Source organism: Lactuca saligna, chromosome 7, assembly GCF_052625555.1.
Source record: "Lactuca saligna cultivar CGN05327 chromosome 7, ASM5262555v1, whole genome shotgun sequence".
In the NCBI taxonomy this organism is placed as follows: domain Eukaryota; kingdom Viridiplantae; phylum Streptophyta; class Magnoliopsida; order Asterales; family Asteraceae; genus Lactuca; species Lactuca saligna.
In genome coordinates, this window is record NC_136423.1 from 40,551,801 (window position 1) to 40,571,836 (window position 20,036).

The 20,036-nt window shown below is 34.5% G+C and overlaps 2 protein-coding genes across 2 annotated transcripts; one reads left to right on the forward strand and one right to left on the reverse strand.

Moving 5' to 3' along the window:
• Window positions 1–1,083: 1,083 nt before the first annotated feature.
• Window positions 1,084–4,170, reverse strand: LOC145005509 (protein arginine N-methyltransferase 1.1-like). Its single transcript, XM_078964592.1, has 8 exons — window positions 3,841–4,170; window positions 3,380–3,546; window positions 3,226–3,289; window positions 2,998–3,140; window positions 2,807–2,894; window positions 2,588–2,703; window positions 2,347–2,497; window positions 1,084–1,472 (listed from the first exon to the last, which is right to left on the reverse strand). The coding sequence occupies exons 1-8, from the start codon at window positions 4,025–4,027 to the stop codon at window positions 1,267–1,269; spliced, it is 1,122 nt and encodes a 373-aa protein (XP_078820718.1). The 5' UTR covers window positions 4,028–4,170; the 3' UTR covers window positions 1,084–1,266.
• A 10,537-nt stretch (window positions 4,171–14,707) lies between these two features.
• Window positions 14,708–17,211, forward strand: LOC145006144 (uncharacterized). The gene is made up of 3 exons (XM_078965241.1): window positions 14,708–14,866; window positions 15,462–15,648; window positions 16,876–17,211. Exons 2-3 carry the CDS (start codon window positions 15,467–15,469, stop codon window positions 17,060–17,062), a joined length of 369 nt encoding a protein of 122 aa, XP_078821367.1. The 5' UTR covers window positions 14,708–14,866; window positions 15,462–15,466; the 3' UTR covers window positions 17,063–17,211.
• Window positions 17,212–20,036: the final 2,825 nt, after the last annotated feature.

Sequence of the window (20,036 nt, forward strand, 5' to 3'; positions counted from 1 at the left end):
TATGCATCAGTGAGTTGTATGTTCTCATCTAAAAAGTATGAAATTTGGTTGGCCCCATGGGCTAAGATTTCCTCCTAGCCATTTGAGAATTTCTCTAAAAAAATGTAACATTTCTATTCTTTATCACAAATCATATATAAACTTATCGTAATGTATAAAACCTAATGTAACACTACTAAAACGTGAAATAAGTATATAGCTGACAAAGTTTTCAAGATAATGATGCTTTTGAGCCATTAGAACGAGTACAGAGGGTTTCATGAAGTTGAAAGTATGAAATGAGGGTTATTTTAAGAATTGGGACTAATCTCATCCCAACAAGGCCAAATCACATATGGATGTCTCTACTGTAAAATTTATGTATGATTTCATGTTTGTTGTAAAATGGATGAATGTATGTATTAATATCCTCCTTATACTAATAAAATAGTAGTTCTTTTGCCATGTGTCATCATATTAGACCTCTTAATTAATATGTTGCTACTTTTCAATATATTAATTCTTCATTTTAAGTTTTTTAGACCTCCTCATTAATGTGATGGTATTTATCAATATATTTATTTTCTATTTTAAAATTTAAATTTTATATTAATGTTTTCATTAATTCACATATAAAAAATGTTTAATATATATTAAAAATTAAATTTACATATTTATTTGAATCAACAATTATAACTTCACATAACTAAAAAAATATCTCTTAAATTAATAATTTATTTAAAATAACTGATTAATAATGTTGAATTTTTACTATAAAAATTTAATTAATTCTATAACCGTAGTTCCCACAGGTTATACATTAATTTATTATATTAGTTTATTTAAGTATTGATTTTAGATTTCATTTACTTGTCCTGAGGTATTAGTATCATATTTCATATCTTACATATTACTTATCTAAATTTTTTACTTCAAATTTCAGATTACTTTAGTCCACTATTAATTTCTTATTTCAAAATTTGTTTGCATAATTTCAGATTTCATAGATCATGTCTTCGAGCATAATAAGTCAAATTAAGCTATCATGTGCACTCAAAGATGGACACAATTGACTATTAAATAATAAGTAACAATACACCAACAAGCAAAAAATGTTATATATAAAAACATCAAGAGGTGACACACCATTAGAATTTAGAATGCCAAGAAACCATTAATGAAAAAAACCAATTTGAGATGTTACAATAACCGTGTCACATAAATCGGGATTCTTAAACAAGTTTCAAAAAACACCCCAAGAAATGACCAAAATACCCTTGTGTCCATTCAACGCATTTTATATTGTTGGGTTTTTGAGACATTGCAACGACGTCCATTTAACGTGTACTTGAGAGTGATGTCAACATCTCTCGGGTTTTTCTTGTTTTGTGTGACTGTCATTGTCCCAACAACAAACTCTCCTTGACAAATAGTCAACACGTCTTCAAGATATAAAACCGTTTGTTTCCAATGTGTGTTTCTTGACCTTGGCCCTAATTTTTACATTAAAACAATGCCAACAATAATTAAAAATTAAAAATTAGATGTTTCTTTTTTCCATCAACTCATGTATGGATAAAGTGGCTAAATGAGTAATGATGTTTGTCTGGAGAAAGTTGTTGTATGCATAAAAAGTCAGCTAAATGACCATTTTAACCTTACATTGCAAAAAACAAATTTTCACACAACATTCATCAATTTTTATCGTCAGTTGGGAGGAAAAAAAGAGCAAATAGGTAAAAGGTTGGTGTATGGATAAAGTGGCTAAATGAGTAATGTATACATAAAATCTGCTAAATGACCATTTTACCCTTACACTCCAAAAAACAAATTTCACAATATTTATCGGTTTTTGAGTTGGGAGGAAAAAAGGGCAAATAGGTAAAAGGTTGGTGTATGGATAAAGTGGCTAAATGAGTAATAAGTTGTATACATAAAGTCTGCTAAATGACCATTTTACCCTTACACTTCAAAAAACAAATTTAACAAAATTTCTCGGTTTTTTAGGTGGGAAGAAAAAAAGGGCAAATAGGTAAAAGGTTGGTGTATGGATAAAGTGGCTAAATGAGTAATGATGTCTGTCTAGATAAAGTCGGTTAAATGACCATTTTACCCTTAGATTCCAAAAAACAAATTTCCAACATTCATCAGTTTTAATGTTAGTTGGGAGAAAAAAAGGACAAATAGGTAAAAAGGTTGGTGTATGAATACATTAATCCAAGTTTTGGAGAAAAAATTTGGTTTGGTAAAAAGACGAGAACACCCTTGTCATCCTCATTGTCAAAATTAACACTAGAAAGCTTGTTTGTGCAAAGAGTAATAGACCTAGGGGTATTTTAGGTATTTGACTAATAGTCAACCACTAACCTGTAGAGAAGCCTGTCATTTTGTGACAAACACTAAAGGAGACATCAAAGTATGCCACAAGGGCATGAATGTAATCATCACGTTCAGCCACAAGCTTGAAAGGAGCTGTAAATGATGCATCCCCTGATGTCATTTTGGAAATGTTCATTGTCTGTATAAATAATTTATTATACCATTTGTCAGAAAATAAAAAAAATAAAAATTGACAGAAGTGGAAGTGTAAAGGGTATTTATGTCATACCTTAAGTAACTGAGAATTTGTTACAATTTGATTCTGGTCAACTGTGTCAACAAGAGGTTCCATCATTGACTGCTTCCTGATACAACTCATGTCGAATCCATATACATTATTCCAAACTGTTGCCATAAAAAAAACAAATTTAGTTTTAGTTTGGAATGGAAGATGGTAAATGACCATTTTACCCTTTTGTATAAAAATGATAGTATCTTACTATCTTACATTCAATCTTGTCTTCTTTGTACTCTGCATCCTCGATTGCTGTGAGATGGAGAGATGCATTATCAGGTAGCACAATTCCATTCTTAACCTGTCAAGGACAAACAGAAAATTTTAAGAAGGGTAAAAAAGGAATTTCACATGCAAGTGTGATTACATGATTCTACCAAATCGAACAGGAAGATGCAACTTACCAGCCATTTATCACGAGCATACAAAACTGTATTTAACATGTTCTCATATAACAAAAAGTACCCCATCCATTCTGAAATTATAATATCCACTTGAGGGACAGGAAGGTCAATTTCTTCAACTTTACCCTTTAAGACAGTTATAACTGTTATATTAAAACAGAAAGAAGATGAATCAGTTTGACTAATCAACTCAAGATTTTAAAAAATGTAAGATCTTTGACATATTACCATCTGAAAAACCATTTGCTTTAACAATCTCTTTTGCCATATCAGCCATTTGTGAGCACTCAATCTGGAAACAAGTAGTTTGATTGATATATTAGAGAAACAAATAGCATTTGAATGTTGATTTAGATTATATGACAGAAAACAAAATCCTTACAGCATAAACATGCTTTGCTCCAGCTTTTGCACAGAAGAGGGATAGTATTCCTGTTCCAGCTCCAACATCAAGAACAATCTTGTCCTTGAATAAAAACTTGTTCTTGTAAATAACATTCTGGTAAGTCTTGGTTCTCACCACATCCTTCAGCATTTCCTCATGAATACCTTCAACCACAAAGCAAAGAAAGAGATTTGTCATAAAATGTTATGGAATCAAACAGATAAAAGGTTAAAAATACTCAGTTCTTTGTTATATCATGAGGTCATCAACCTAAACAGAGCTAGACCATGATATGTTTCTTATCCCAAGTTTAGAACTAATCAATCGGCATACCATTGAATACGCTAAAACAAAGTCTCAAAAACTAACCAAATTATACGTTTTCCTTTTGCTGTTATATGTAAAATCATAGACAAAAACAAATACAGAAGTAAGAGAATTAACTATCAGTTATTTACCGAAATGGGAGTAGGAATCGAAGTAATAATCAGCGCTGGTCTTATCGCCACCAGCCACTGAAGCATCCTCGGGCTCGCACATGGCGGAGTCCTCCTCCAAGTTGGAGCTGGCGGTGGCTGCTTCTTCTAAGGTTTCATCTGCGTCTTCGTACGGAAACATGACCTTTGATGGAATGGCTTCGGTCATAGTTGAGTTTCGAGTGTCTGGCTGTCTGCGTTTCGCTCTGGATTGATAGCTCTTCAGAGCTCTTTTTTTAGGGTTTTAGGGTAAAGAGGGGCTGAGGAAAAGAGAGCTCGGTTTTAGGGTTTATGGAGCTCGCTGTTATTGTGTGCAATTCATCCACTTGTGTCAATTTATGGGTTTTAAAATTAAAAGATAATGACTAAAAGATAATTGTTCGGGGACTTGCATCGACATAACTTTGTGTGCGATGTAGGGGGTGTTTACTTGTTTGGGATTTATACGTTTTAAAAGTAAGAGACCATCACTAAGTTTTCTTTTAAAAAGCTAAATAAAAAAATTTTTAAAAAAAAAAAATCTTATACATATTTTATTTTAAAAATATCATACTTATTTTTCTTTAAAATCACTATCATTGGGAAAAAAACCTGTAAGCATCATAGTTGGATGTATATCACACACCCTTTGACTTGAAATCAACGGGTAATAGGAACATGATCGATCGTTTGGTAGATTTTTCGATCAATTAACAGTTAATATGTGAAATACTTTAACTATAAGAGTTATAAAAAAAATCTAGAATGTGTGTTTTTTGAAGTGAGGTATATGCATACATGTCCATTGTTACACATACATGTATAATCAATTAGTTGGTTTCTATTTCTTGGTCCTAAATTATAATGTTCTAGAAATTCAAGCCAATTTTTTACATTTAAAGTTATAAGTAAACATTTCCGAAGTGTTTTCATACCAAGATTCGGTGATAAATTGTTTCAAAACATCATCATGCTGTAGTAACAAAATATATTAGATCATCATAACATAACAATGAATATCTATGATAAATAACTAGTGATGCGTATGATCTATAGTCAAGTTAGAATTTTTCGTTGATTAGAGGAACTACTTGAAAAACATTAAATCAACAACCATAAGCATAAAGTTTATTAAGTTCCCCAAAATACCAGATACCATAATATACAAACAATGCATACCAACAAGGCCCTCGACTCCAATGTCAACCCACCTAATCAACAACTCTCGGCTTCAGTATCGATCCACCATCAACCATGAGTATCTAGACTCTCAACTTCAACTCTCAACTTCATAGTTAATCTACCATCAACCACTAAATATAGTATGTTAACATATTATACAATCAACATGCAAAAGACTATATTAGCATACTTGTCTAATCAGCAGTCTATAATACCTCTACACCCTAACCTACATATGATATATATTGTAACATATAGTATGATAAGATATCACCTAAACTAAAAACTAACAAAACATAGCTACACACTCGAACATGCAAAAATCAATCTCATGAACCACCTAGATAACAAACAAACATCAAACCTTGGGCTACAACTTAATTTCATTAAGATTGACCATAAGTCAAAGGTCAATGGAATGGCCACTGTTAGGTGCATAAATTTCCCCTTTTCATAGGTCAACATCATGTTTATGCATAGCATTACATTGCATTTTGGTATAACTTTGCATTCATTTTGCATTTTCGGGACATTTTCGCGGATAAATATACTTTTCACTGTTTTTTTGGATGTTTCAGAGGCATTTGAGGATTTGGGCATTCTTAGGATGTTCGAGGGAAGTTGTATGCAAAATTTCAGAAGAATCGGAGCAAGATCGAAGAAAACGAGAAAAATGGAAAATAAGGCTTATTGAGGGGATTCCACGGACGTGGAATGTCATGCCTATACCATTCCATGACCGTGGAATGGAGATTTTAGCGTTTTAGTATTTTGTCATTATAAGGGGCGTGGAATCATTCCGAGGGTGTGGACTCGTTGCCGATAGTTTTATGTGATTTTACAACTTCCGTTTTAAATAGGTTTTGTAGCCATTTGAAACACAACTTCGACCAAGAGGAAGCAAGGGACAATTTTCACATATTTTACCATCATTTAGCACTTTCGAAACTCTTCGATTTTGAATTTGTAAGTTTGTTTGGAGATTAAACTTGTTGAATTTGTGTTTTAATTTAGTCATGTGTGGCTAACTTTTCCTTTCATTTTTGTTAGTCAAATTGTGAAATCCGTATATGTTTTATGTTTTGATGTTGGTAAAAACACTTAATTGGTTTCAATGGAATCAAAATTAGTGTAATCGAATATTAATTGTTCATACTCCCAAGCATATGAGGAATATTGAACATTATTGGTAATAATTGCATGAACTTAAAGTCTTTTTAGTGATTTAATCTAAGAGTTTGTTTGGATTTTATCAACTAAATGAAGTTTTACTTAAAGAACATATTTTAAGTAAAACACTTTTGTCAATTTGAATATAAAGAAATCTCCGGAAAAGTCCCAATATTTTACCCTAATTTACGAAAAAGTCTCAAACTAAAATTTGTTTATGAAAAAATCCTAATTACCGGTAAAAATGATGATTTTGCCCTATTTTCCTGATTTACCGGTTTCATTACTTAACCGGTTTTAATAAAGTCTCATTATTTTACCATAATTTACGAATAAGTCCCAAATTATGGTAAAATAACAGGACTTTAATGAAAATTATGGTAAAATAATGGGACTTTAATGTTTCTGGGTAAGTAACAAAACCGGTAAACCGGGAAAATAGGGTCAAATCGTCATTTTTACCAGTTTTTTGGACTTTTTCATAAACCAATTTTACTTTGGGACTTTTTCGTAAATTAGGGTAAAATATTATGACTTTTCCGGAGATTTCCCTTGAAGATATTAGAACTTATTAATATTTTAATTACTAACCTAGAGTAAACATAAATCTAAGTCATATAATATCTTTCAACATAGTGTTTGAATAGGATTTGAAACTAAAAATGCATTTTAGTTCTTTAATTTTAATCTATATTTTGCTTATTTATAAAGTTTAATTTCATGTTGACAAACCCCCCTTTTACTTTATAAATTGGTAATGAATTTGTGTGAGAACATGGTCAAACATTAAGTCCCGTATCCCTATGGACCGACTTTGCTTACTCTATACTATCTTTAGTATTTAGTGGTAGTGACTTGTGTTAAATTGTTATTACTTTTATCCCTTTATTTGTTGGTTTGACACACCAAACAGCTACACGTCGCAACCCTGCCCAAATTGTGTGGCGGTCACTAAATGACAAAATAGTCGTGACTGACCATTGTGACTCGCATCGTGACACCATTATGGTCGTGTCATGATTCTCGGGTATTCAACTAACTTTTTGTTAAGCTCTTAACCCCTTAAGTCCAAAGCCCAAACTTCATATCTAATCTTTCTAATGGAATGGATGGACAAAGTTTACAACTTTATCCATTTCCCAACCAAAACAAACTCAATACTCATAACCCTAACTCTCTAAAAGCTCTTAAAGACAATAATGTGTGCATAACTCAAACGAACTCCAAGCACACACCTTTTGCTATCATTTTAAGTCCATACATCACCACCAATTCGTCCTAAGGTTTTGGAGTTGCTTAAACTCCACGGATATTCCTCAAAAGGACCATTAATGGACTCCCAATTATGAAACATGAAACTAAAGGAAGCTCAAGAACATTAAAAGGGTACCAACACTTAATAAGGGAGGCCAATGGAGCTAGGGTTTCTTTATCTAAATTTTAGGGGAATGTATGTCGATGTAAGACAAAACCCTAGAAGTTAGTGCCTTAAAATATGGCTCAAAGTGTGAGATTAGGATCTGGGTTGAATGCAGCTCTGCATCGCAACTCAAAGATGGTTGTGTCGCGACTTAATAAGATGACACGTGTCGCGATCATTCCAAAATCATTCCAAAAAAGATTTAAAGGACAAACAATATTGATAAATGCATACCATAAATGAATTGTTACAACATTCCACCACTTGAATCAGATTTCTTTGCCGAAATCCATTGCTAAAAAATAACTTAGGGTTGTGCTCTCCTATCTCCTCCTCGGAACCCTTCGAGTGTTGCCACTGCATCTTGACTAACCCAACCATCTTGTTGAAAAAGGTCTTCATCTTCATATCCAATATCACAACTAGCCTTTCTACATAGTCCATGCGCTCATACATGATTGATGTGTCTGAACTCAACTAGTTTTAATCTTACTTTTATTTATAAAATTGACACACAAAGGTAGTGGACCTATCAATTGTGGTGTAGTTAAATAAGTAGGGTATCGAACACAGGAAATGGAAAATTAAGACTAAAAACTAATATTATCTAAAAACAAGTATTAAATGAAAGGTTTTCTCTAGTTTTACAAGACTGGAAACTTAATTAAAACAACTAACACTCAAATTAACTAACTAACAACTAGAACACGAAATTACCAACTAAATTCAATAATAAGGAGGACTTATGTTTAGGTTCGACTCATTTGTTCCCATGGATGATTTCAATGTATCGGATTAATTCTTTATTGGCTACCGATTAAGATGATTAGATTCATGTTCGCTATTACTAATCTTTAGAAAACAAATTAACTCAAGCATTGGCCAGTTACCAAAATTAACGAATTTGCTAGTTATTGATTCGGGTTAAATAAGATTTGTAATGGTTAATTAAATTGGTCCTTCAATTAACCTCTAGTTGATGTTCATCAAACAAGCTCACATATTAATTTACTATCTTCTAGTTAATTCTAGTTTCACGTTCGCTATTCCTAGACATACAAATATGTGGTCACCATAAATTATATGAAATTAATAATGAAGAGATGTTCATACAACTTAATTACTGATTTATTAACATGAGAATAATTATTGCTAACACATAAGGTTCTTTAACAAGCTTAATAAAATATAATCACCAATTAAAATTAATCCTAATCAAATCAATCAATGTTCACAAATTCATCTACCCTAAACAAAAGTTATGAGTTTTAGCTCATGATTGCAATAAACATAAACTAAAAAACGAAATCAAAGTATGTAGACATGATTCAAATCAAAAGGTTATTAAGAATAAACCAAAATTGTCTTGATTCTCTTCACAAATGAATATAGGGTTGATTCTGCAGCTCCTCACGTCCTAGCAGTACCTCCAATCGTTCAGCAGCCTCCTAAGGTTCCAGAAAAGTCCTCAATTCGGGTTTGTGAGTTCTATTTATAGTTTTCTCAAAACAGGGGCTACTTGCCGAGTCCGGTGACCTACTCGGCAAGTTCTTCACTTAATCGTTCAGCAGCCTCCTAAGGTTCCAGAAAAGTCCTCAATTCGGGTTTGTGAGTTCTATTTATAGTTTTCTCAAAACAGGGGATACTCGCCGAGTCCGGTGACCTACTCGGCAAGTTCTTCACTTAAAATTCGTGTACGACAAGGATTCCACGTGTTGCTTCGTGAACCTTCACATCTACTCGTCGAGTAGACGACCCTACTCGCCAAGTAGCTTCAAAATTAAGCCTTTTTCTTCTTTGTTTTGTTCCCGAGCTTCTGTCCATATCTCCTGCTTCCTTTTGCTTCTTTTTTTGACTGAAAATATAATTAATTTGAACAATATTAAGTATCTTTTGTCCATAATATGCAATTAATTAGCCAATAAATGATAAAAATCCAACATAAAAATATAGCTAAATATGCAAATATCAATGATCTACCTGGATATCATCCAATGGAATGATTGCGGACTCGTCCATTAAGCACATATGAAACTGCGAAACATGGAAAATGTTGTGTATCTGGCTAAGCTCTTGGGCAAATCCAAATTGTTTGCAACCTTGCATACAAGCATAGCTACCGTGAAAAATGCAATATATTTGGGGACAAGTTTTCCTCACTTTCAGAAAGTGGATGGCACCTTTCCAATGCGACACATTTAGAAGTACAAAATCCCCAACCTCGAACTTAAGACCAAACCATAGCCAGTATTTATAATGTTTCTACCAACATTACGCAGTTTGCAGTCTCCCACAGACCTGCTAAATAAGCTTAGTAGTCTTGAACATCACATTAGTGCTCCCCACAACCATTTGGCCACCCTCTTCCCATCACATTAGGGTTTGACATTTACTCCCATAAAGCATCTCAAAGGGAGACATACTAATGTTGAAGTGGAAACTGTTCTTGTAGGAGAATTCTGCGAGTGGTAGATATGAATCCTAGCTTCCACCAAAGTTAAGCACATATGCCATTAACATATCCTCAAGAATCTTTATCGTCCTCTCACTCCATCAGTACGAGGATGATAAGTTGTGTTGAAATGTAATCAAGTTTCGATATCATCATGGAATCTCATTCAGGACATAAAAGTAAACAAACTTCTCTGTTGTAGTTCACCGAAACTTGTACTCCATGATGGGAAATCATTTCTTTAACATAAATATCTTATAACTTCTTGGCTGAAGAGCTCTCCTAAATTGGTATAAAGTATGCACTATTGCTCAACCATCCACTATAACCCATATAGTACCCACACCATGAGGAGTCTTTGGTAGTTTTGTTATAAAGTCCATCGTAATTTACTATGATTTCCACAACAAGATATCTAACGACTGAAACTTGTCGTGAGGCCTATGATGCTTGACCTTGATTTCCATCAATAGTTATGTCTCAGGTCTCTTAACATCTTTGGTGCACCAGGATGGATCGACAACTTGGATTTATGGGCATCAACCATCAATATATGTTGGGCCCCATACGAATACAAAACCCAAGCTATGTTATATATGGTTAACAACCTTCAATTACTTACATAAAAAGCTAAAATTGTCTATACTATTCAATCGCTCTTTTAGTTTTCCTCTTTTAACATCTCAACATGCGTCCCTCAAATCAAATCTAACAGTGATGTGAGCACTCGTCCTCAAACATAGCTCCTGAAAAGGGTGCACCGGTCGACTTCCAGCTCAATGCATCAACCACCACTTTGGCCTTGTCGGGATGATAAATAATCTCACAATCATAATCTTTCACTACATCTAACCATCTATGTTGTCGAATGTTTAGTTTTGCCTAATCCATAAAACATCTCAAGCTCATGTGGTTTGTGTAAATGGTACACCAAAACCCATACAAATAATGCCTCAAAATATGAGGACAAAGACGAACGCTCCCAACTCTGAAATTATGTGTCGGATAATTAGCCTCATGAGGCTTCAGCTGTCTCGAGGCATAAGTGATCACACCGCCTTTGTTGCATAAGTACAACTCTCAAACCCATAATTGACACATCACAATATATCACCATATCATACAAAGCCTCAATAGGGTCAATACAAGAGCCTCACAAAGTCTTTGCCTTAGAGACTCAGATGTCGTCTTTTACTCCGTCCCCCATCAAAAAGCAACACTCATTTTAGTTAAAATGGTCAACAAAACTATAATCTTAGAAAAATCATGAATGCACCTCCTATAATACCCTACAAGACCAAGAAAACTTTGAATGTTAGAGGGAGTCGTCGGAACCTCCAATTGCATCATTGCCTCAATCTTGGTTGAGTCAACGAATATTCCAAATTGATTAATGAGATTCCCCATAAATTGGACCTCTCGTAACCAAAAATCACACTTAGAGAATTTGGGACAAAGCATTCCCCTTCTCAGAACCTCAAGTATATCCCTTAAATGCTCATCATGTTGCTCCCTAATCTTAGATGACTAAGATATCATCAATAAATACAATCACATAACAATCTAACATAGGCATGCACAAACAATTCATTAGGATCATGAATGATGTGGGTGTATTAGTAAGCCCTGAAGATATCACTACAAACTCATAACAACCATCTCAAGTCCTGGATGTCATCTTCGATACACCATCCTCTCTCACTCGCATCTGATGATACCTCGAGCGCATATCAATCTTGGAAAACCAAGATGCACCATAAAGCTAGTTAAATAAATTGTCGATCCTCATTAAGGGATAACGGTTATTCACCGCAGACTTATTAAGCTCGATGTAGTCAGTAAGCACCTTGTGCGAACCATCCTTGTTCTTGACAAACAAAATTGATGCTCTGCAAGGCGAACTTCTCGATCAAATGAACCCCCTTTTCCAACAACTCCTAAAGTTGAGAGGACAACTCTTGCACCTCTGGCGGTGCAAGGCGGTATAGTGCCTTGGTTATCACAGTTGCACCCCGAAAATATTCAATCATGAACTTAATCCACCTTTCCAGAGGTACACTCAACAAATCCTCAAGAAACTCCCGAATCACTAAAACATCTAAAACAATATTCTTATATTATAAAGTATCCAATGCATAAACTAAGTATCTCATGTATCCATGATGCAAACATCTCATTGCCTTTGCAGTGGAGCAAAATGTTGATCTACCTTTGACACATTCGCTCTGAATAGTCAGCTCTTCCTTACTTGGAGTTCGAGCTCGCACAAATTACTACTCATAATCACTTAGAACCCCAAAATGACTCAGCCAATTTATACCCATCACTATACTTATCTCAACCATAGGAATGGGTATGAGATCAATTAGAAACCAAACATTGTAAATCTCCAAAATGCAATCACAGTAGACTCTCGATGCATTAACCTTCCGATCATGGGCTATCTCAACCACAAGAGGGTGGGCTAATGTAACATCTATTTTTTAGGTATTTGCTTTTAGACCATTGAGTTATGAATTGTTTGCAAAATAGGTCCCCAAGGGCAATTCCGTGACTTTTGGATGCAGCTTGAGTACGCTGGGTGTACTGAGCCCCACGTCAGTACGCTATGCATACTCTAGTACATTGGGCATATGAGGTCTAGACAAAAACCCTAATATTTAGGGTTTGTGCACTATTTAAACACCATTATGGCCCCAAAACCTTTCCCTTTATCAACCTTCATCCCAAGATTGACCCTCCAGGCAAACTCTAGTCCATTTTGAGCATTTTGAGCTTTTGAGTGAGTTGTGTGCTTCTTTGTGTGTGAATAAGGTGCTCTTAAGACTTTGGATTAGCATCTTATCTTCATTGTGTACCATTTAGAGGTATAAAACTCCATAATTGGCTTATGTTTCTTTAGATCTTAGTTAAGCCTTAATTTTCATCCTTTTGTCCCAAAACCAACAACTTGGTGAGTAGGAGGTGCTCTAAAGCATTTAAGGTGTCCTTTTAGACATTTTAAGCCCTTATAAGTCATACAAATGCAATCTTGGATCTTAATTTGTCCCCACACAAGAGTTATAGTGAAGAAAAGGTTTGAGTAAGCTAGGTTTTTAGTGTTGGGATTCTTGTAGCCATACAATGACATAAAGTTTGCAACATTATGGCCTTAGGGGTCTTATTAAGCTCATATCTAAATGTTGGTTGTAAGGTCTTAAGTCATTAAGATCTTGTAATGAGTTTTGCCCTAGGGGTGCATATGCTGGGCGTAACTCCCATTACGTCATGGCTACTGCACCTCAGTCACGACCCTTTCCCGCTCTAGCCGAGTACGTTGTGCGTAACAGTTGGTATGTTGGGCGTACGGCCTAGTCCAACTTGGGTGATTTTGGGCCTTTAATATTTGGGCTTTGCTTGTTGGGATGGATCATAGATTCTCATTGTAATAGGCCACTTCTGATTTTGGGCCTATCTTGGACTTTGGTTGATCTTCGGGGTTGGGCCTAGGATTTTATTGGGCTTAAAATAAAAGGATAACATGTCCCTTTTTACCTTGGACATTAGGCAAGTAATGTAGGTATTTAGCTTTGGATTATGTACCAATTATTAATTGGGGCTTTGTTTGTTTAGTTAGCATGGGGATTTCTAGAGTTTAGCAGCCCGAGCGTTTATCTGGTTTTTTAGCAGCTGAGGTGAGTTTCCTCACTAGATCAATAGGTCGAAGGCACCAATGCCAACCTATTGTTTGTTGTATATAATGTTGGATGCCTTTTGATAATTATATGGAAGACCAGATCTGGCTCTTGACATTTGTATGAAAGACCAGGGTATGACCCTTGATAGTTATATGAAAGACTAGGATCTGGCCCCTGGCTTTTGTATGCAAGACCGAGATTTGGCCTTCGGTATTGAATGAAAAGACCATGGTTTTGGCCCATGGCAGGAAATGATTATATGACTATGCTTTGGTCTATAATATTATCTTCTTTCATGTGTGGCATGTGGTACTTGGGAAAACTCACTGAGCTTTATTCTTATTGTTTATGTTTATGGTTTCAGGTACATCCAGTTACAAAGGGAAGGACCCAATATGATGATACAACTTCTTCCCCTTACGATTTATGCATTTGATATATTTATACTCTAATGTTTTGGATGTTATGACTTGATGCTAATTCTAAACAACTTAATGAACGAGTTGACTAGTTTTTTTAAAAGAAAATTTTTACTATTATTTTTTGGCTGTTACAACTAACTCCTGAATCAAACAATACTAAGCCATACATGATATTAACTAAGAACGTCCCAGTCATAACGTCCGACGCCGCTCTGGCCTCCTTAGTTGTAAACTAAAAAAGTGACCATTGGCCCTCAAGACCTTCGCTTTGCCCTAACGACCATCTGTAATCCTTAGAGTCATAGGTGTTAGAGCTTGCACTGTACCCTTTGCAAGCAACGAACAATTTACCCTCGGATGACCAAACTAATCCAAAAAATTCAAAAAACTTATAAAGTTTTAACTTTTGATTTTATATAATTTTGCACCACTAAAAATAAAAATTATTTTTATTATTAGTTATAGCTTATGCTACATGCATAGTCTTTGAAAAAAAAACATTAACCTTTATTTTTTATTTTTACATATCATAAACAAAATCGAAAAAACATTTGATGTGAAAACGAGCTTAAAATCACCTCCACAGCTCACACACACATCTCACCCTAGTCCAAAAGCTTCTATCTTGTTGGAGCAAAAAATTCCGATCGGCGAGAGAAGCAAAAGCCCCTGATCGGCTTCACTCCCATCAATTCAGAGTGTTAAGGTAATTTTCTTGTTCGTCATCTCACATGTTATCACGCTTATCCTTAACCCCTTTCGTATTTGCGTCTTTTGCTGGGTTTTCGATTCATATTGCTTCGATCTTTTTCGACATGTTAGATTTTCATTCTACTTACTATTACGATTCTTAAATGTATGAACTTCATCCATATCTTGTTCGTTTTCTCATCTGATTTTGTTGGCGGCTTATTACTTCCAAATTAGGGTTTTAGTCGTAGTCAAATTTAATCGCGACTTCTCAAACTCAATTTGTATTTTTTGCTAGATTGAACGATATGAACAGAATGTACAACCTACTACGTAATGGATTCAACTAAACATAGATTTTAGCTTACAACAAACCATACTATATAAATTATCCATCTGATATGTATAATTTGCTTCTATGTAGGGTTTCGTTGAATCTGTAATGAAAAAAAATTCAATTTTGACAGATTAATAATCTGTGATCTCATATTTCATCTATGTATTACTTATTTCTTGGTGCATTAGAAAGTTAAATTGTATTCATCAGATGATTAGTATGATTGTTATTCATGTTGGATCCTCAATTCACTGATAAATGTGTGAGATTACAGATAGAATGGCATCAAAACTGAAGCAATTGCAATCAAAAGCATGCCAAGCTTCACAGTTCTTGTCTAAACATGGAACCACTTACTACAAGCAAATGTTGGAGCAGAACAAACAATATATTCAGGAGCCTGCAACTGTTGAGAAATGCAATGAACTGTCCAAACAGTTGCTCTACACTCGTCTTGCCAGGTTTACTTTCTTGACCTTCTGTTGTTTCTTATTATTCCTGTTTCTTCTCTATGTTTCCAAGTGTGCCAAATTACCAAACTACCCTCCAAAACCATCACTTAACTTTCAATTTTTGTTCAATTCTTGTATCTTTTTGTTCCATTTTTTTTACAAAAGGAGTTTTGAGTTTTAGTGATGTCTTGACTCTTGATGATGTGGTGATGGCTTATTGCCTTGTTGCTGACATGGATCTATGACATGTCAGATTTGTTGAAACAATCTCAATAAATAACTACTTTTTAGTTTTGTTCACATTGGAAAATGTTGAAGCACTAAAGGGATAATTCATATATCACTTACTAGTGTAACTAAGTTTCATAAGTGTTCCATTGTTATGATATTTGGACTACATTGTGAAATTTTATTGTAGTTATGTAATGATATTAAACATACTATTTCTTTTATTAAAAAAACAATTCATATAGTAAACATTAATCTATAAAAATTTGAAGTTTTTTAATTTATAAAAGAACATAAAATTGTAAATGTGTGTAGAAATATACATTATCTTTGTTTAAATTACAATAGTTCCAACTTCAATACATACAAGACTTGGAATGTAATACATGTTTTCTTTGTTTAAATCACTAATGTATGTAGAATACTATACACACTTGCAATTCAAAGTTTTGGTTCCAACTTCCAAGTGTGACAAATTACCAAACTACCCTCCAAAACCCTCACATATCTATTTCAACTTCAATACATAGACATGGAATGGGGTACACATTTTCTTTATTTAAATATATAATTCAGGTAGAAATAAAAATACACTCTTTCAATTCAAAGTTTTGGTTCCAAGTGTGCCAAATTACCAAACTACCCTCGAAAACCCTCAAATATCTATTTCAACTTCAATACATAGACATGGAGTGGAATACACATTTTCTTTATTTAAATTAGTAATTCAGGTAGAAATAGAATACACTCTTGACTCTTTCAATTCAAAGTTTTGGTTCCAACTTCCAAGTGTGACAAATTACCAAACTACCCTCGAAAAATATCTATTTCAACTTCAATACATAGACATGGAAATGAAATGGAATACACATTTTCTTTATTTAAACTAGTAATTCAGGTAGAAATAGGATACACTCTTGTAATTCAAAGTTTTGGTTCCAAGTGTGACAAATTACCAAACTACCCTCGAAAACCCTCAAATATCTATTTCATCCATGGTTTTTGCAGTCTTCCAACGCGTAACGAAGCATTCTGGAAGGAACTTGAGCACGTGAAGAGTTTATGGAAAAACAAACAAGAATTGCATGTGGAACAAGCGGGAATTGCAGCTTTGTTTGGGCTGGAATGCTTTGCATGGTTTTGTGCTGGTGAGATTGTTGGAAGGGGGTTCACATTCACCGGTTACTATGTCTAAGTTTTGTTTGTTGGGAAATTTTTGAGGGTGAGATAGGATGCATGAAAAATGCAGTTGCAATTTGCATCAATTAATAATTTGCATATTTGGAATTCATGATAATATGTGTAATGACTTTATAAGATTTGATTGTTCTTTTGTTTTGCTAATTTAATCTCATCTTTTGGGTTTTGTAGAAAGATAAGCTATGAGAGTTTAGTTTAAGAAATATTTTGGAGAAAATTATATGATTCGTCTTTGGTTCAAAGTGATGAAATTTGCATCTTTAGTTTCTATTTTGAAAAATTAATTTCTGGTATAAGTTTAAAAGTTGCATGTTTGGTTTTTGGCAAAGGGAAATTTCCAATAAAATCTTAATATTTTGGGTCAGTTTATGGTTTAATCATAATTTTTATTTTTTGAATATAAAAATTCTGATTATTTTATATTTTGTTCAAATTAAAGAATAGCCATAATTTTTTTTTTAATACAAAATGATAGTTTAACGTATAAAATTTGATCATTGAGACTTTTCGGCTCAAAAAATAAATGTTTGGATTAAATCAAAAACTAATTCAAAATATAGAGATTTATGGGAGATTTTTCTTTTGTCAAACCTATAGTTGTCATTTTCTATTTCTTTTGATTTGTTTATTATTTATAATATAAAAAATAGAAACAGACTAAATGAGCCAGGATGGTCCGCTGGCAAGTAAAAATAATATTATAGGATAGTTCAAATTAATTTTTGAAAATGAGGACTAAATATTCAATTTAACACATTTGAATCGCGACAAATAGTATAATTTTTTGAATATTTTATTAATATGAAAAGCTTTCTTTATACGTTGATGTAATTGGATTAGGTCAGTGAGTGAACAATTAGTTAAGTAGTGTTATCACACCCAAAAATTGTTACCTCAAATGTTTTGTTAACGTGGTGTTATAACACAAAATAGAGGAAATGAGCAACTAGTTATAACACAATGTCAATATGGTGTTTTAATACAAAATAAATGAAATAAGCAACTAGTTATAACACTCAATGTCATCATCTTTTTTCGATTTAATTTTTATTTTTTAAATAAAATTAATTAAAACATGTTATTTAAATAAAACCTATTTTTTTTAATTAAACATAACATATATAAAAGATTACAAAAAGCTGACATTTAAAAAAAATTACATTTTGCCCATAATTTATTCATTTTCATTTCCATCGTACATAAAATCAGCCAAATCTTTTCGAAGTTGTCTGTGTTTTCATGCGTCTTGAATATCTACGACCCTATGTAAATATTGCGTTGCCCCGGGTTGAAATTGCATGTGTTTGGGCTCCGAAGCCGAATATTTCACAATGTTTCGTCATTTATTTTCAACCACCATGTTATGCATTATGATACATGCATACCTAATATCTTGTAGAACATCTAACTGATATGGTCGTGCCGCATGTTCAACTATGTATTTAGAACTCCAAAAGCACGTTCCACATCCTTACGTGCTCCTTGTTTTCTCTTGAAAAATTTGTCTCTCGGTGTTAGTGGGTGTCGAAACGACTTCACGAATGTGGAATATGTTGGATATATTCCATTTGTAAGGTAATACCTAAAATTATATTCATTTCTATTCATCCTGAAAGGAGCATTTGGTGCTTGACAAAATATCGTCTAATATTGGTGATTGATCAGGAACATTCACGTCGTTGTTCGAACCCGTAACTCCGAAAAAAGCATACCAAATCCATAAATCGTCATCTTTGTAGCTTAAATATGTAAGAAGATAATTAAAAGGAGGATTCAAGAAACCAAAAAACAATATACAAAGATGGCAAGCTCAAGCTCTAATAAGTATGCCACAATAGAAGTTAAAGAAGAAGAATACTCACACACATACACATACCTATACCCATACCCATCAAATCTTTCAGCAACAAGCTTTATTAGTGTGAAGCTGAGTGGCAGGGACAAATAGGCTATTTGGAAAACTCAAATGGTATGCCTCTTAAATCAGCGGCCTCGAACCTCTTCGGCGCTGGCTGCGGCTGTGTTGGGGCCTGCCTCTACTCTCTCAACTGAAGCTCTGTCTCAAGCTTACGCCGCCTGGAGGCCTCCTGCAACTCTAGCAAAGTATTACACCGTTGAGTAGAAAAAAAAGTGTCTGATGTCCGTCTTTAGCATGATCAGATAATGGGTCATCTAAGCCTGCTCTGAAGCAAACTCAGGGCAAAACATATCCCTTTCAGTAAACATCCGGGTGATCTCCGTCATCGACTCCGATCCCTGCCTCAGGTCTAAAAACTCCTGAGCCAACCTTTCTCGCTCGACCCAAGGAACATAGCGAGTACGAAAGATCTCCATGAACTGATCCCAAGATATAGCAACCCTTTGCTTAGTAGAATACGATCCCGTAACAAGACTCTGACAATTCTTCGCTCCGGATCTCAGAAGGTTCAGATCGTACCTGACCTTCTAGTCAGCAGGGCATGAACAAGTGAAGAAACATCCCTCCACATTAGATAGCCACCTCATGGCTATGATCGGTTCCTGAACTCCATCGAAGGTCGCGGGCTTTGTATTATCGAAGTTTTGATACTGAAAGACCCGCCCTGTTCCAATACCTGCAGCCGCCACGGCTGCGGATGCTGCAACAACAGTCGTCTTCGTAATGGTTGCATAGCGATCATCAAAGAACTCCATCATCGTGGTCTTGATAAACCCGACCATCTCCAGAACCTGACCCCGGATAATAGCAACCACCTCTTCGCGAATGATCTCCCTGACGCGGTCCTCTGATAATACCAGCTCACCATGTCTGCTGGCTCCTAATCCTGATTCAGATCCAATCTCAACTCGTCTCGTAGTCACCATACTGAAAATACACCAGGAAGATATCAGATAATCCGCATATCATAACGGGGAACCAACTCCCAACGAAGCCCTAGGGGTTGTGACTTCCTTTCTACGTGTATGGGTCCTGTGCTTTCAGTAGTACG

Bases quoted from the DNA above. Each gene is read 5' to 3' on its own strand.
- LOC145005509 (XM_078964592.1), bottom strand. From the start codon at position 4,027: ATGACCGAAGCCATTCCATCAAAGGTCATGTTTCCGTACGAAGACGCA. The intron at 2,895-2,997 runs GTAAGTTGCATC...TGTCCTTGACAG, and splicing joins ATGCTCGTGATAAATGGCTG to GTTAAGAATGGAATTGTGCT. The intron at 1,473-2,346 runs GTTAGTGGTTGA...TGTAAAAATTAG, and splicing joins AATGACAGGCTTCTCTACAG to GGCCAAGGTCAAGAAACACA.
- LOC145006144 (XM_078965241.1), top strand. From the start codon at position 15,467: ATGGCATCAAAACTGAAGCAATTGCAATCAAAAGCATGCCAAGCTTCA. The intron at 15,649-16,875 runs GTTTACTTTCTT...TGGTTTTTGCAG, and splicing joins CTCTACACTCGTCTTGCCAG to TCTTCCAACGCGTAACGAAG.